This window comes from Fundulus heteroclitus, chromosome 23 (genome assembly GCF_011125445.2).
Source record: "Fundulus heteroclitus isolate FHET01 chromosome 23, MU-UCD_Fhet_4.1, whole genome shotgun sequence".
Taxonomy (NCBI): domain Eukaryota; kingdom Metazoa; phylum Chordata; class Actinopteri; order Cyprinodontiformes; family Fundulidae; genus Fundulus; species Fundulus heteroclitus.
In genome coordinates, this window is record NC_046383.1 from 6,075,450 (window position 1) to 6,092,059 (window position 16,610).

Here is a 16,610-nt window from a genome sequence, read left to right on the forward strand (position 1 = left end):
TTGGTGATTGGTTGGGAGGATGTAATGACTAATATTGATCTACAAGGCTGGAATGCAAAAGGAAGGAAAACTTATTCTATTGAACTTTTTATTGACCCTTTTTTCTATTATCGATATACATCTATTGATCATTATTTATCAAATTATCGCCCAGTCCTAAAATATCGTATCACCCAAATTGATATATCGTGACAAAGCTGGTGATGTATAACGCTAGTTTGTACCCAATGAAATCATTCCAATTCCTGTCGTTAAACCCACAAATATCAATTTAATTTGATTTATGACGGCCAAGAAAGAGTGCTCTGCTTATGCATTTTCAACCCCCTTTAGTCTAATAAACCTACATAAAGTAAATTGGAAACTACTGCTTTAAGTTTCCACTCATATTCAGTTTATTCTGAAGAAAAAAAACATACAAACATCACGACATGACCACCGAAATGAAGGGACAGGTTTTGCAAAGGGAGGGATAACTAAAGCAGCCAACAGTACCAAGAAAGTGACTATTCATAATATAAAGCTGTACGGAGGAAAACTAACACTGCACATCCATGTGGATTTGATCACACGATTAAAATGGCATTGGCAGAATCATGCCAGAGACATTTACCCTGTATTGCACCCTTTTCATCTTCCATCAAGAAGACTCATTTGGCCAAAACTACAATAGAATGATTATTAGTATCCAGTTAAGAGCCAGCATCTGCATGTTTTAGAGTAGGGTGGCCCAGCTCCAGCTTTCAGGAGCCACTACATTACAACGTTAAGATGCATCAATCTCCTACACATCACGAGAATGTCACCTTGACTGGCCTCTGCAGAGCTGAATGTTGTTTGAGCCAGGGGTGTTGGAGAGGGGACACGTCTCAAACGTTACAGGGTAGCAGCACTCAGCTGGACTGCATCTGTTTCCATCATTCCTAAATCAAATTCAATGTTCAACACTAAAACAGATCAACCAACCCACACTGTCAAAAGTGATAGAAAACAGTTTTAAGAGACTTAAGGGTTTATCATCAGGTTCCAGCAGAGCATGACGTGCTAACAAGGTAATTCTGCATTTTTGAGTCACCCGTAGCTTTAAGGATTGAAATAGGTCACCCCTGGTTTAGATAAAAGCATGTTAATCTGTTAAAATACAATAAATCTAATTGGGTCAAGACTTTGGAATTTAGGGATGGAAAAAACAAAAAAAAACAAAAAAAAAAAAAACACATACGTCTAGGCATGCAAAGCTGGTAGACCTTGCCCAAAAACTTGCAACAGCAAATGCCATTAAAGATGATTCTATAAAGTATTGCTGCATAAAAATAGTTCCTGATCTACTAGTTTGGCTGCTATTGCGCACAAAAACTCAATATACTTTGAAGTTGACCCAATCTGTATAATATGATTATAATTGACTTTGTAAAGTGTCTTGATGCCATGTTTCATGAATTGGCGCTATATAAATAAAATTAAAAGTTTGCGACAGACAAAACAAGTGAAGTTGAAAACTGAGTATGAACCAATTTGTAAGACAGGATTTAAGACAAACTGGGTTAAACTTTTAACGTGCACACCAGTATTTTAATCTATAAGGAGTGAAATATATACATTTAGCAAGTATTATTAGCTTAAAATTAACAGTTTAGTTTAAAAACTAAACAAGGATTAAAATAGAGTTGTCAGACTTTTAGAAAAAAATCTGGCTTTACTGGAGATCTGTCCCACTTGTATGGTTGTATTAGGACATACATATAAAGGAAAGAAAATGTCTCTTTTTAAAACTTTATTTAAACTGCAACAAAAAGGCAAATTTAAATAACTTCATTCTGGATTCTGTCCACTTCCAACATTTTTTTCCAGTCGAATTGTTTCAGCCAACACCTGCAACGGAGGGCTGCCCCAGCGCCTGAAAAACAGGGAGCACAGAAAAGATTGACGTTAAATAACGAATCGATAGAATTATAGCACAACTTCACAGCTCATTTACTAAGCTTCAGTTAGATTTACAAATTAGAATTTAAATTCGAGTCAATTTGTTTATATTCAGTTGAAGGACAGGTTAGTGTAGGCCAGACCAAAGAATTTCAGTGCTCCAGGTGGATCTGACTAAGGGCTGCACTAAATATTGCAAACAGATCTTACGTCTGTGTGCAATTTCATATCACAAAGGACCCCAGTCCTTTGTGATATGAAATTGCAAACACTGGTGGTGGCCAGTATATTCCAAGGGTTAGAGAATATACATGATAATGTAATAATTGGCTAATTGAGTCTTGCTGCAGCAGATGCACAAACTGAAAAAATACTTTGTCCAAAGGGCTTAAGATGACAAGAGTGTAGTGAGCACAAATGAGAAAGGAGAGAAAAACACACCCAGTGTCACATTTTATCATTATTTCCATCACAAGATTTTCTAAAATAGTGCAGCCCTAGATCAGAGTCTAGATTTGATACTTGCACTGTACAACAGCACACCACAAACATTTTCCAACTTTTGATATAAATCAGTCCTTGCTCTACTTTGTGCAATAATCACAAAAAACGAACAGTTAAGCCTGAACAGTTAAATAGCCACCATTTATTTACCTTTCCAAAATGGAAACAGCTAACAATGAATTTAGAAAAAGGGCCCCAGCTAACAAAATGTTGTTTTCTCGTTTGGCTCAACTTTCATTGATTAACTTATGTGATGTTGCCAAGCGGTTTAATTCAATCGATTATGAAAAAGATATATTTACACTATTTAAAAACAACTGCCACAAACGTGCAGTTTGTCTAAATTCACTTTACAATAAAAGCAACTGGCTGTACAAACCAGTGCACACACGACTAAGGCTACGCTCACTGCAGGCCATGATGCTCAATTCCATTTTTTTTTTTTTTGAGGCGACCGTTCATTCTACTATTAAATGCGACTGCCATCATCAGGCTTCTGTTTGAACGGTTCGAGACGGCAAAGCGACCCGCAGATACCAGGAGACGTCACAGAGCAGCGCACTGTTTACGGAAGTAATGGTGAATGTAATAGTTTCTGGAAGTGTTCATTAAAGATTCATGGAAAAAAAAAAAAATGGGAGGGAAAATGCAAATACGGGCCGGTGTCACTCATTATTGGTAAGTTGTTGAGCCGACAATAATATCACATCACAGCAAGACGAGGTAAAATAAGAAAAAAGCAGCACAGCTATTAAAAACGGTCTTTTATGGAGCGCTAGCTGCTGTTGCTGTGTAGTGAGAGAAAGGAGAGTGACATGAAAGACGGATAAAAGGCGACATGACCGCTCAGCCTGCGGACGCCTTGTTAAACATCCGATACGTATCCGAATTAGTACCTAGGGTTCCCACACCTTGGTGAACATCAAATTCAAGGACCTTTCAAGGACTTTCCAGGACCAATTTCCTCAAATTCAAGGACCACACGTGGTGGCATTTACCTACTGTGACCGCTGAATAGGTTATCATATTTTAATACAGTGCAAATTCAATAAAAGACTAAACGGCATAGAAGTTGTTGGGTCAGAAGCAATGCAAGAAAGTGGACTTAATTTATAGCCTACATTGATATTGATCATATTCATAGCCTACATTTATATCCACAGTACATGGCTATGCCATACTACATTACATATAAGACGTACATTAGCCTACCGTTTCATGTAATTTTATGGAAAAAAGTGCAGCATTGAGATGTTCAGAATTATATCAATTTGTTTCACTTACTTTCATCTTTGATTAAGCTAGTTTTTGACTTCTGTTTAAAGTGCCACGGTTGCCAGAAAGCTGCTCAGAGATATATTTGAATCATTCTCAGGCTTTTGTTACCTTCGTTAAAGACACAATTTCAGTGCATTTTACTAACCCTCCTCCTTTACCCGGGTTTGAGACCGGCAAAATGAACCATAAAGAGACTCTATGGCGGAGTTACAAATTGTTTCTTTTCAACTTTTTTTTTTACTTTTTTTTTTCTCTTGTGGTCCACTAAGGAGCCTACAAATCATGGTAAAACATGAACATGTGGCTGTGTGAATCAAATGCCATTATTTATTTAAGATAAAATATTTCAAATTCAGTTATTTATGATCAACCTGCGCCGTCAACCCTGGAGCATGCGCGCTTCATTTGCAGTCTGGACGCTGAGGGTAAACATGCTGTGTCTCTGACTGCAGCGGGAGAACGGGGTTGGGACGGGGGAGGCGCCCCACGGCAGCACCTGCCGCTGGAGGACAAGAGTAGGAACGATGCGTGCTTTCACGCAAGATTCTCCAAAAGTCGCTAGATTTGTCGCTAGTCGCTTTTTTGAAAAAGAGTCGCTGGAGGGGTCTGAAAAGTCTCTAAATATAGTGACAAAGTCGCTAAGTTGGCAACACTGCGTGAATGTAACCTATTGGACGCACGTAGGCCTAAACCGTAGCCTACCAACTAACGAAGAAGAGCGAACGTACTTTTGCAAATTAAAAGTCTGTGGAATCAACATAATTTTAAAAGATCGTGTGGTAGTAAAAAAAAGGCCTTGAATTTATTTTTTCAGATTCACAAACTTTCAAGGATTTCAAGGACCCGTGGGAACCCTGAGTACCACATATGGAAGTGGCACAAATCGGATTCTTTGGGGGCTGAAAAGATCGGTATTGGGCCATTCACACTGCCGTGAAAAAGTCACATATGGGCAACAAGGTTGGATTTGGGTTGCATTTCCCTGCAGTGTGAACGTAGTCCGAGTCAAGCTATCGCTCCAAGCTGAACATACTTAGGTTGATAAAGATGCTCTGGGAAAACCGGTCCAACAACGGGAGGAAAGATCTCTGGTACATTTCAGCGGCCATATCTTTGACGTTTATCCTGCAACAAAGAAAAACAATTAACTTTGCTGTACTTGACTTAAGTGTGTATTAAAAAAAAAAGAGAAAGAAAACTATTGCAAATGAAAATATTGTAGTCCTTAATCCAACTTCAAGTTTCTCCATAGTGATTTTTTTCCTTCTCCCCCCAGTTTGGCTGTTGGGTTGATGTCGTTTCTCCACAGGTCTCCAGTTTTGAACGGGCATGCTTGCAGAAGAGGTTTGGTTACTGAACACAATTTGAGCCTGCTTGGTTTTTCCTAAAGACAAATGTTTTTTTTACTGGATCTCACACTGGTGATCTTGAGATATATTGTCGCCAATTCTTTCGACTCAAGCTGCACAGCTCGTTGGGCAAAAATGGTACGTTTCAAAGGGCTCAGATTGGCAAAATCTTGTTGATGAAAAGGAAGGAATCCTCATGGGTTGTTGCTCTTTAAAAAAAAAAAAAAACTAAAAATTTACCTGCTAAAAGCAATTAAAAGGGGCTTATTTCAGTTGACCTCCGTATTGCATTGTTCCCTGAGGCGACAGTTGTCTGGAGTGAAGATTGAGTAATACAGGACAATGGTTAACTCATTTACAGGTGAGAAACAAAGAGGTTTGCTTTGCTTACCAGCTGATGACTATCGGTCGAGTTGTGTTTGCTTGTTGCCTTTGGTTTTGTCGTTGTGTGCCGTCAAATTGCTCAAGGGTGACGGATCCATTTCCAAGGGGAACTACATTGGAACATTTTGACAGTAACATTTTTTTCCCCCCCATCTTGCAAACAGTAGTGTCCAGTCGGAAGCACATGTGTTTAAGAATATTTCATTCCACTCCATCATATAGCACGAACAGACTCACCTATGCATTACAGAGCTTTGCAAAGTTGATGGATGCTGTTGTCACTTTCCCCCCCCCCCCCCCACATTCATGTCAGAAATCTCGAGGTGAATAATTGATGAGGAGATGTAGAGTTACAACTAAAAGCTTTATTAACGTACGAAAGCCATATTTATAGGGCATTGCAGAATCGAATCACACTGAGCCGACAAAAAACACTTGATAACTACACTGTGACATAGGTAAAGAAATACTATATATAAAAAAAAAATAAAGGAAAAAAAAAAAAAAAAAATCACATAAAAACGGGAAAAGTAAAGATACAAAGCTAAGTTTCCTAAGTCACAGAGTTAGACACATTTTGTTTGTATTCATCAGATTTCTTCCAAAACATGTGTCACGTATGAACGAAGGTCAGAGTTTGCATTAATGAGACTTCCAAGTCCATTTTTTTAGTATCTGCTGCGAGCCATTCCTCTATCGGGCCGACCGGCACCGCGGCCGCCGCGAGGCCCTCCGCGACTTGAGCCGTACGAGTCACGAGGAGGGTAGCCTCTCTCGCCAGGGGGGGCCGGGCCCCTTTCCTGCCTGCCCATTCTCTCTCCACGGCTGGGAGGGTATGGGTCACTCCGGCTGCTGGGGTAACTGTCACGACTGCCATAGCCGTCCCGGGAGCTGCTGCCATAGTCATCGTAACGACTGCTTCCGCCGCCTCCACCATAGGATGGTGGGGGGCCCCGTGAGGGTGGGGCGCTGCGAGAGTTACCTGCAGGGTCAATGGTTCAGGTAATGGTTCAGGCAAGGTTCAACTTTCAACAAACTACTAGCACTGTCAGGTGCTCACTTTCTGCCAATAGAATTTATCCTGTGACAAATTTCATGGGTTGTGTGTTTTCATCTTCCACCAGTTGAGTGAATTCTACATTTAATGTGGATGTTTTAGTTGATGAGTGCTTGCAGTTGATAAACAATGTCCACTACATTGAACAAGTGGGTAGTTTTACTCCATTTCTGCATGCCATTTACTCGGGTAGCCATTTTTCTGAGTTCCGGGTGAAGAAAAGGACGAGGTTTTCTGACTTGTCTTGATGGTTTTTTGAAGATTACTCCTTGAGGGAGTGCTTTTCTAGGCAACATTTAACGAACAATGGGCTTTTCCAAGGATTTGGAAGGATCCTTATGGTTGCATACTCTGCGTGACAAATCAGATTCAGTTTCTTTTCCTCAAATTGCCACAAACTTTTCTTGATAAAATATGGCAATAGGACTCAGCTTTTACTCAAATTTGGGCTTTTGGCCTACATGCCAATGGTCTGAATGAAATACAAATGTGCCAGTTGGGAGATTTGTTCAGTGTGAAAGCTCTTCTCTTGGGAGGCAGTGAAAGGTGGGCTTTCTGTTGCAGCCTGTGCCGTGACTTATGTTTGCTTGTTTTCCCTGTGTGACGGTAATAATTTGTTATGCTCATGGAGCTGCATCTATCTTACCATAACCATCATAGGAATCTCGGTAGGAGCCGCCACTGGGACGATCCATGTAGCCTCTTGGCTCTCGGCCGCCTCCATAACCATCGCGGTCACTAACAGAAAGAAGAAGAGCCATTATTGCTGAACGACTACGTGTTATTTTAACACAGTTTAAAAACACAACAAAACCGTACCTGTATCCTCTTGACATTGAGCCATAATCATCTCTGGAGCCAGAGTTAGAATATTCTCTGTATGAATAATCTCTGGGGGGAGGTCCGTAGTCCCGGTCCCTTGAGCTGTAATCCCGACTAGAGTATCTAAAAATCAATAAAAAAAACAGGATGACTCATTTAAACCGATGGATTTAGGTTTAGATGAGACAATAACTGTTTATAGGCTAAATGCTTAATAACTTTACCATGTTACAATAGTACTTTTAGCCAAATCTTATTTCCATTCCTGTTGTGTGTAAATCTCTTATTTCACTTTCAGAAATATAGGTTCCCTGTGAAGACCACATCTATGACTCAATAATATTCACACTGGACCCTCGTAGATATTTCCTACCCGTCTTTAGGGTTGTAATGGTCGTCTCTTGGTGACTGATAATCGTCCCTCCTGGACATGGAGTCTCTGCGAGGTGGGGGGCCATAGGGATCCCGGTCTCTGGACATAGAAGCTGAAATACCACATTAATAGTTACACTCAAAAAAAAAAAAAAAAAAAAACTATGCTAATCTAAGCATCAGTCTTCTCTCTTACTATGTGTTTTAAATACTCACGCCTGCTCATGGGACCGGATAGGGCAGACCTCTTGGGGGGAGGACCTCCATTGCGAACTGGGGGACCTCGTTTCATTGGAGGGGGCCCTCTGGACGACATCCGATCAAAGTAGCCATCTCCATCTTCTGAATCATAGTAGTCTTGAAAGACAGATATAAACTTCGCATTAACAGTTAATTAAAAAAAAAAACAAATTTTCTTTACACCTTTCAGGGGGTTGCCACAGTGAACCATTTGTCTCCATCTAACCTCATCTTCTCCAACACCAATTACTTTCATGTCCTCTAGGCCTCTTGCCCAGCATTTCCAGACCCTTTTCCCTCCCAAAAATATTTACATTTAAAATATCTGTACTACTGAGAGCAAAGGGAACCAAAGTCAAATTCATTATTTGTATAACAAACTTACCCAATAATATGCATTATTATTAATAGACTAACAAGCGTATCCTGTTACACAGGTTGGGTTTGGCTTACCTCAGAGTTTCAAGGTTAAATTTCTACTATCCTATTTTTTGGACAATAAGTCACTTTTTTCAGTTTTGCTGATCCTGCAACTTGTATATCAATTTTAAATGGTAAATCTTACTGGCCAACATGAACCATGGAGTAATACCATGATACTTGGTTCAGATTGAAACATGCTGCTTAAATGTGTTTTATATATGCAAGCATGTTGGGTACCATACCTAAATTCTTTCTGTTGGATGTGTATTTGTGATTTTACGCGATCTAAATTTATTGCCTGTGCAAATTCTCAGTTATCCGGGTCATCGCAACAGCAAACAGGCTTAAATCGGAAGCTACCAGACTTTCGCTTAGGGCTGGACGATAATTCAATAAATATCAATCAATAGACGTATATCAATAATAGACGAAAGGCTGAATAAAAGGTTCATTAGAATGAAAGAGTTTTCCTGTTGCATTCCACCCATGTAGGTTAATGTTAGTGATTTCATCCTCAAAACCAATCCCAAACGCAGGAACACTCCACCCTCTTCAAAGAGATTTTACTCTTTTTTTTTTTTTAAACTTGCAGTTTTGGTAAAACGTTTTCTGAATAAAGGGCTGAGTTTGGATTCAGTGTTTTGTGTTCTTTATCTAAAAATAGGTTGCTATGCAACACCATAAAATGAGCAGAGCTGCACTTGAAATATGTTTTGAATTTGTTGATAATCATCAATATTGATCAATGTGATTTCTATTTTACTGATATGCTTTATTTCTGTACCCTCCAGCCCTACTGTCGCTCAGGATTTCTGATGTGAGTCGAGTACTTGGTCTCCTGACTCATGATGAGACACATTAAGCGATGGCCCCTAGGGACCCAGGACAGTGGCGGGTGGGTCACTGATTTGCATCTCACTGGAATGTGCCTAGAAGGACGGGCCTCCATGTTCTTAAAAACAGGTTGCTCAAGTACGAGCCACCTGAATCAACAAAGACTCCTGGATAGGCGTTGAAACCTTTTCACAAAGAACTGAGTGAAAGTCCGAGTGCATCCAGTTTAATCCAATCTTATTTTATTTCTCGTTTGTCATTTCCACCGATGCACAAAGATATTACTACACTGTTCTGTGCCATCTTACCTCTAGATGGGGGACCCCTCATGCCTCCCCTTGACCCACGAGGTCCTCTTGGAGGTCCCCGGCTCCGAGGATGCATGGATGGAGGCCCTCGTCTGCCTGCACTCTCAAACTGAGGCTTTGTAGCTTGCTCCACTTTAATAGGCTTGCCATCCAGAGACTGATGGAAAAAAGTTACAATTAATATCACAACTTCAAAATGTACTACTAATAATAACTGTAGGTTGGGGGGGGTCATACCTTTCCATTCATCTCACGGGCTGCATCCTTTGCATCTGCCGGATTTTCAAAGGTAACAAATGCAAAGCCCCTCGATTTGTTGGTTTCGCGGTCCTTCATTAGAAGCACTGAAATACGAAAACAAAATGTGCGGTCAGGACTGGAATTATTTTTTAAAACAAATTTACACAGTTTACAAAAGTTTTTCATTTTCTTTTGTTCTACTTTTCACTTTAGTGGATCCCTTGAACTGCAATAAAAACTAAGCAACTTTTCAAGAGTTCCCACTTACAATGCAAAACATACTCATGTTATTTGTTGTCAAATTAATTGTTGGTCAATTAAATTAGAACTCAATTTCAAGATTGAGCTCTGTTTATTAAAAGAAAATGCTAGCTTTAATATGTCAAGGCACAATGTACCGAGCAGTAACAATAAATAAAAATATTCTGTATTTGCAAACGTGACCTGTAGCTTTGATGAAGTAAAGTTTACAAGTCCTAACATTAGCAAGGGGTCAATATTCAACCATTTTAATCAAAGTTTTGTCTATCCTCCTCCCTAAATTATTTGCGTTTAGGGGTAGAGGGGCTCATAACTATTCGCCATCATTAAAGCCCCAGTATTTAGGATTTTCACACTGACACACCATCTAGTGGTGCGCTAAATAAATAACAAACGTGCCACGGAATATCATAAATGCTACTGCTAATAGCTCATAGCTACGGTCAATGCATAACATGATTTTTGGCGCTGCTACCAAGTCCGCTTGTTCACTGCTCTGTTTCTAAGATAACGCCAAAATAAACTTCACTGTTATACTGAATTAACCTGCAGAAAGCCTGCAACCTACGCTCCCTTGTGAAATATCTTCACCTGGTAATAATAGCCAATATAACTTAGAGTGTTGTTTTCTCCCGGTTCAAACTACTTTTTCTTTCCGTGGTTACTTTCTCTTCTCTCGCTGGGCAATAAGTATGGATGGTCCTCCGTTTCAAAAGAAAACAGCAAATAGAATGATCTACGTCGTCTTAGCTTGTTTATACTCCGCCACCCGCAGGTCTTCGCAGACAAATTGTGGGAAAAGCGTATGGCTGACAAGTTTGTCCCCTTTCAGCTGCTGAAATCAGAAACAGCGAAACAAAATGGTGCCTCCCAGTGGGTGCACTGACACCCATGTATTTATAAACTACTAAATGAGAATGCTTTCATTTGTGTATTTATAAAAGCAATACTTGATTCTTGCTAATTAAAAGCCAAATAAGTTACACACTGTCCCTTTAAAGCTAGGGTTGGCGATGTGGGGTGACCAATAGATATGGCAATACCCCCAGAACTTGGGGAACGAACGGCAAAGATTGGTTAGTTTTAACGGGCCTGCAGCTCCCACAGAGAATGATTTTTAACCTGCTTTTTGTGATTACATAATGTATTTGCTACTTTCAGGGTGAAAGGACGATTTTACCCAGTATAACAAAAAGTTTTCGGAATGGATTTACCAACTGTAGCTTTAACGTAACCCGAGGCAAATAAAATAACCCAGCTTTTAAAACACGGCTTTAGCCTTTAAAAGTGATCTTAATGCCTTTTTAGATAAAACCCTTTATTTAATATATTTTATTTTTACACACAAAAAAAATGTTAAGTATACCTATTGAAAGTGAAAATGAAACATACTGCATTTATGCGAATAAATAATTTTAAATACTGGTAAAACTTTCTTTTAAAAAAAGGGATGAGATGCAATTCAAAATGTAATGATTTAACCAAAAGAAAATGAGAGATTTTAAGTTTGAATTAATTAATTACAGCAACACATAGGCGGTGCACTCTGTGTAGAAAGCAAAAGCGTATTAAAAAAGCGAGTTAAACATGTGGAGGGCTGGTTCCCACCTTCGACAATCCTGCCATATTTGCTGAAGTACTGCTCCAAGGCCTTCTCGGTGGTCTCTGTGTTCAGTCCACCGATGAAGAGCTTCCCCGGTCGGTCCGCCTCGGCCATTCTGCAAAACAAAGAAAACGTCATTTTCGCCAGCTAACACAGAGGCCGTCAAAATATTTATAAACAAAATAAAAAGGGGGAACATTAAAATGTCTAATAATTCAGAATAATTTGTCTGGCAAATACCTTTTTGCTGGTTTCGAGTCGTTGAACGCGCAAAATGGCGATAAACGCGCCACCGATATCCGCGAGACAGTTATTCAAACGTCAGAGGGGGAAAAAAACCTCAATACGTCGATTTAAAATGACAAACGCACCAAGTGTAAAACGTTTAAAAGAACACGGACTTAGTCAACTCGACGCATGCAGGCTAACAACGTGCTCTAATCAAAAACTGCGAAATGTGCTTTGAGAGGCTGCAATGATGGTGAACAACGGTTGCTCTTCTTCCTCTATTCACATTCTTCCGGTTGAAAAAGGGGTTCCTGCCCTCTAGCGGCACTCCAAAGTAACGCACATCCGGTACCGCTGACCTCCCGGACATTTTCTATCGTGCTGTTTCAAAGGGCTCACGGTCACGTTGATGTGATTTATGATTATTAATACTTTTTAGTAAATCGTCAGAAAATCTTGTTAGCTGTTTCATTGTGTGCTGTTTTTATTTTCTCATTAAATTCTCGCAATAGTTCCATTTTGTTTGTTTGGGGGGAGGGGGGGTATCAGGAAGACTTACTTTTTTCTTTTGGAAATACACTATCTACATGCTCCCAATTGGCTTTATGCACATCACAGTTTGAGAGGTTATGAATATATTTCATCCTGAACAGGTAGAGAACATTTGTAAACATCAGTTTTCAATTGGACTTGGACTCTGGTTGGGCCGTTAAACATAGAATAGAGAAGAATACTTCTTTATTTGTCTTTTAGTGGAGAAATTCAAGTATATCAGCAACAAAGTAACACACAAATGGAAGAATGCAGATACACATTGGCACAAATAAGCCAATATTGTGGAGGTTCGGAAATACACTATTTCACATGCTCCGAATTGGATTTTTGCACATCACAGTTTGAGAGGTTATGAATTTATTTCATCTTGAACAGATAGAGAACATTTGTAAACATCAATTTTCAGTTGGATTTTGACTCTGGCTGGGCCTTTAAAACATAGAATAGAAAAGAATATTTCATTATTTGTGTTTCAGTGGAGAAATTCAAAGTATATCAGCAACAAAGTGACACACAAATGGAAGAATGCAGATGCACATCGGCTAACATAAGCCAATACTGTGGAGGTTCCTTCAGCCATTTCTCAGCATTAGTATTTATTTCATTATTCTCTTACACGAGTATATGTAATTATAGTTGCATTTTTTTGTGATGTTAGGTTGAACAGTTGTTTGCCTATAAGTGTGCATACATTTGGTAAACAGATTGTATGTTTGTTTAGATCATTAACTGTCTTTATTATTTATTTTTATTTAAAGAACTGGCTGGGGAGAGGACTTTTTATGATGCAGCACCAGGAAATGGAAGAATCCATCAGGCTGCTGGAAGCAGGGTTGGGTTTGACTCTGGAGAAGTTCCCAAAGACCTCTCAAACTTACAGACCACAAAGACTTTAAAATGTATTTATTTTATTTTTTATTTTTGTTTTTTTAGTATTTAACATTGTGTTGTAATAATAATGAGTCAGCTTGGGTTAGTTAATTCAGATTTATTCATGGTTATCGTTTGTTGTAGGCAAGCTTTTGTGTATAAATTCACCTGTGTGTTCATCGTGAGGAGGTCAGTTTTTGTTTGTAAGCCTTAATTAAGTTTATTTTCGTTGTCCTCGTTTTTGCTTTGGCCTTTTCCCAGATTTGTTGAATTATTGTCTTTTTTTTGTGTATTTTTGTTAACTATTTTTGTGGAAGAATTAAACAAATAATTTGTTTTATACCTTTTGCCTTACTGCTTGGTCCCTGACAATTACTAATAAAATAGAAACTATGGCATGAGTAAAGTCAAATATACAAGATAAGACCAGTATACAGTCATGAAAAACTAGCAGATGAAGATTCTTGCTTCTGAAGAACAGCTTTCCCACATCATGATGCTGCCACCACCACCATGTTTTACAGTGGGATTGGACATGTTCAGGGTGACGCTCGATGCTAATGTCAGGCATAAACCTTTACTTTCAGGCCACTAATGACAACTAAACCCCTTACACGTGGTATACTGTTGATTGTATTCAAATATACACATTTTTTCATAGTCTGAAGTCCTGCCCTTGCTTCAGGACAAGAGTAGACTGATCTTTTCAAGCTGTGACAGCCAGACTGTTGAATGCACTACCCCTATTTCTGTTGAGTTTGGACAAGGTGGATACTTTTGAAAAACAGCTATAGACACTTTTATCCCAAGAAGCTGTTAATTTGATTTGGGCCTCGATGCCAGTATTGTCTTCTGTATTCTCTAGCTTCGGTAAATTGTTATGCATTTTGTTAATGTAACCTTTTTTTCGGAAACGTTTGTGACATCTGTCTGTGAAAACTAACGATATGAATAAACTTTTACTTACCTTACCTAATTATGTCTCATTTCTTGAGTTACAGTTTTTCTTCGTCGCTTCGGTACATTTCTCGAATCATCCTCAGCAATTGAAAAACAGTGAGTGCATCTCTCAAAACAATTCGTACAAATAGCAAAACACCATGGATTACCTGCAAAAGCCAGCCTCTTGTTTAAAATCCTTAGTTCCTCTCTCAAAAAGTAGATATCTGTGTCAGTAAACATGTCGGTGGCATCAGAATGACATGTCCTTGGTTTATTTTTTACAGATAACAAAGTCAAATTACTGGGTCATGTTGTCAATATAAGTGTGTACTCTGGAGGGATATTCTGATGTAAACTATGTCTAAAGTTTTATTGACAGTTATTGTAAATTGTAATTCACACCTTAGTGTACGTGGGAGATTGACTGCCAGAGACTGGACAAGCTTCACATTTACACTTTTGCTGTTTGTACTATATATATTTTCTTGATAGACTGCATCATTGCAATAAAGAAAGGAAAAGACAGCAATGCATAGCACTAAATATTAAAAAAACAAAAGTACAAATGAGAACTATAGGGCAACCTATTCACCAGGGACTTGTTGTAATACGATTTGATGGACACGGCGTAAGCAATTAATAATGTAGGTAACAACAGAGAGTTGTATATGATCACATGCATTTTCAATTTCTTTGAAAAAAAAAAAAGATAAACTGCTTTAGTTGCAAACGTGACACAATGATGTTAAGATTAAACTACTAGTTATGAGATATTCAATATCGATCTGAGAAATGTACCAAAGCAACCGACTAAAACTGTAATGAGTCTCAAGTATCCATGGTTTAGAGTTGAGTGTCATAAATGAAACAGCCCCCCAAAAAAGGGGTATGGGTAGAAAGTGACATTAGAAATGGGTGGACAGTAAATGTCAACAAACCCAAAAGAAAGGACGACCGTCTGAAAGATTGAAAACTATTGATCAAACCATTGTAAGTGGCCACAAGAATGTGACTTTATGGAAGTTATAATGACATTGTGCATTGCACAAGACTACTGCACAATCACTTTTTAAGAGACATTTTCCAAACAAATGTAATCAGTTAGATACAGAGAATCTCTACAGAAACCATGATAAACTTGACGTTTCTTCTACCTTTTTGTATAACAGAAATCCTGCAAAATTCCACTGAAGAATGAAACCTCTGCTTCAAATACATAGAACACAGACAGATGGATTGATTGGTTGATTGATTGTTTGTTTGGTAGATTGATTGGCTGATTGTTTAGTTGATTGTTTGCAAAGGCCAGCTCTTGTTCACAACCCACTGCAGGGCAAGAAAGGAAGCCTCAGAGAATGATATTTTCTGCATCATGTTTCACTGTAGGTATTTGGTGATGCACAACGTTGTTTTTCTACAAAACCATGAAAATGTAGCTCGAAATCTTTGCTTTTACTTGACCTTCCAAAATTCTTCCTCAAGGAAAAGAGAGATTTTAGCCAGACCTGAAAGTATTAGTTAAATGAAAAGTATTTTGTCTTGCAGCTCTATATTCCTTCGACTAGGGCATGCATGTAAGATATGTTACCACATATATAAGATGAAATGCTCCTTCTGTGTTTCTGTCAGCTTTGTGGCAGCATCCCTACGCAGTTCTGATCTGTTTTTTTCCTCATCAGTTTTGCAGTTTTTTGTTTTGTTTTATTTTAACGTGTTCTGTTCTAGAATTTTAGGAATACTATATTAATTAACTACTGTATAGTTACTATAGTGTTAGTTTTGCCTTAAAATAGAATCAGGGATACCCCCTCTATTTATCTTTATTAGATTAGAAATAGTGCATCTAGCATCAGTTTTTGCAATGTGGCTGTTGTTCCATATTGTCTCCAGCTATGGATGAATGCTAACTTGTGGCAGTGAATGATAAGGTATCATTCATTTGTACCACTGATACAGTGAGGTCCTTTTGATAATTGTAACCTCAAACAAATGTACAAATGTGTAAATGTCAAGAAAATCCTACAAGGACTGCTGGGCTGCGTTATTACAGATTTTCTGTTTTTTTCCCTTCTATTTTTAACCCTCAAACTATTTTTGTGCAGGATACGTGTCAACAGTTGCGTTTAAAAATAGCTATTAAAAATGATGAAACCTGCAGCACAGACTTTTTTTGGTTGTAGAAAAAAATTTTTGTTGGATGTGACGATTTATATTACTATATTATCACCTTCCTAAAATAGTGGCATAAGTATTTTTTTTCAGGTTTTTCTGAAACCATTAAACGAATTTTACCAATAAGCTATTTAGCTAATTTAGACCCAAAAAATTACAAAAAATAAAAATAAAAATAAAAATCAATAATTTTCGGCAGGTGACAATATAATTTATAACACAAAAAAGGTCTGTCTTCTAAACGA

At 38.4% G+C, this 16,610-nt stretch overlaps 1 protein-coding gene across 2 annotated transcripts; it reads right to left on the minus strand.

Moving 5' to 3' along the window:
• Nucleotides 1–1,759: 1,759 nt before the first annotated feature.
• rbmx (RNA binding motif protein X-linked) lies at nt 1,760–12,129 on the minus strand. 2 transcript variants are annotated; one of them, XM_012861798.3, is made up of 10 exons: nt 11,839–12,129; nt 11,604–11,713; nt 9,732–9,838; nt 9,495–9,651; nt 7,906–8,046; nt 7,691–7,802; nt 7,315–7,440; nt 7,142–7,233; nt 4,739–6,420; nt 1,760–1,897 (listed from the first exon to the last, which is right to left on the minus strand). In XM_012861798.3, the coding sequence occupies exons 2-9, from the start codon at nt 11,710–11,712 to the stop codon at nt 6,107–6,109; spliced, it is 1,158 nt and encodes a 385-aa protein (XP_012717252.1). In that variant the 5' UTR covers nt 11,713; nt 11,839–12,129; the 3' UTR covers nt 1,760–1,897; nt 4,739–6,106. The 2 variants fall into 2 exon arrangements, with proteins under 2 accessions (XP_012717252.1, XP_035982926.1); XM_036127033.1 differs by having other exon boundaries at nt 4,739–4,830; nt 11,839–12,128.
• Nucleotides 12,130–16,610: the final 4,481 nt, after the last annotated feature.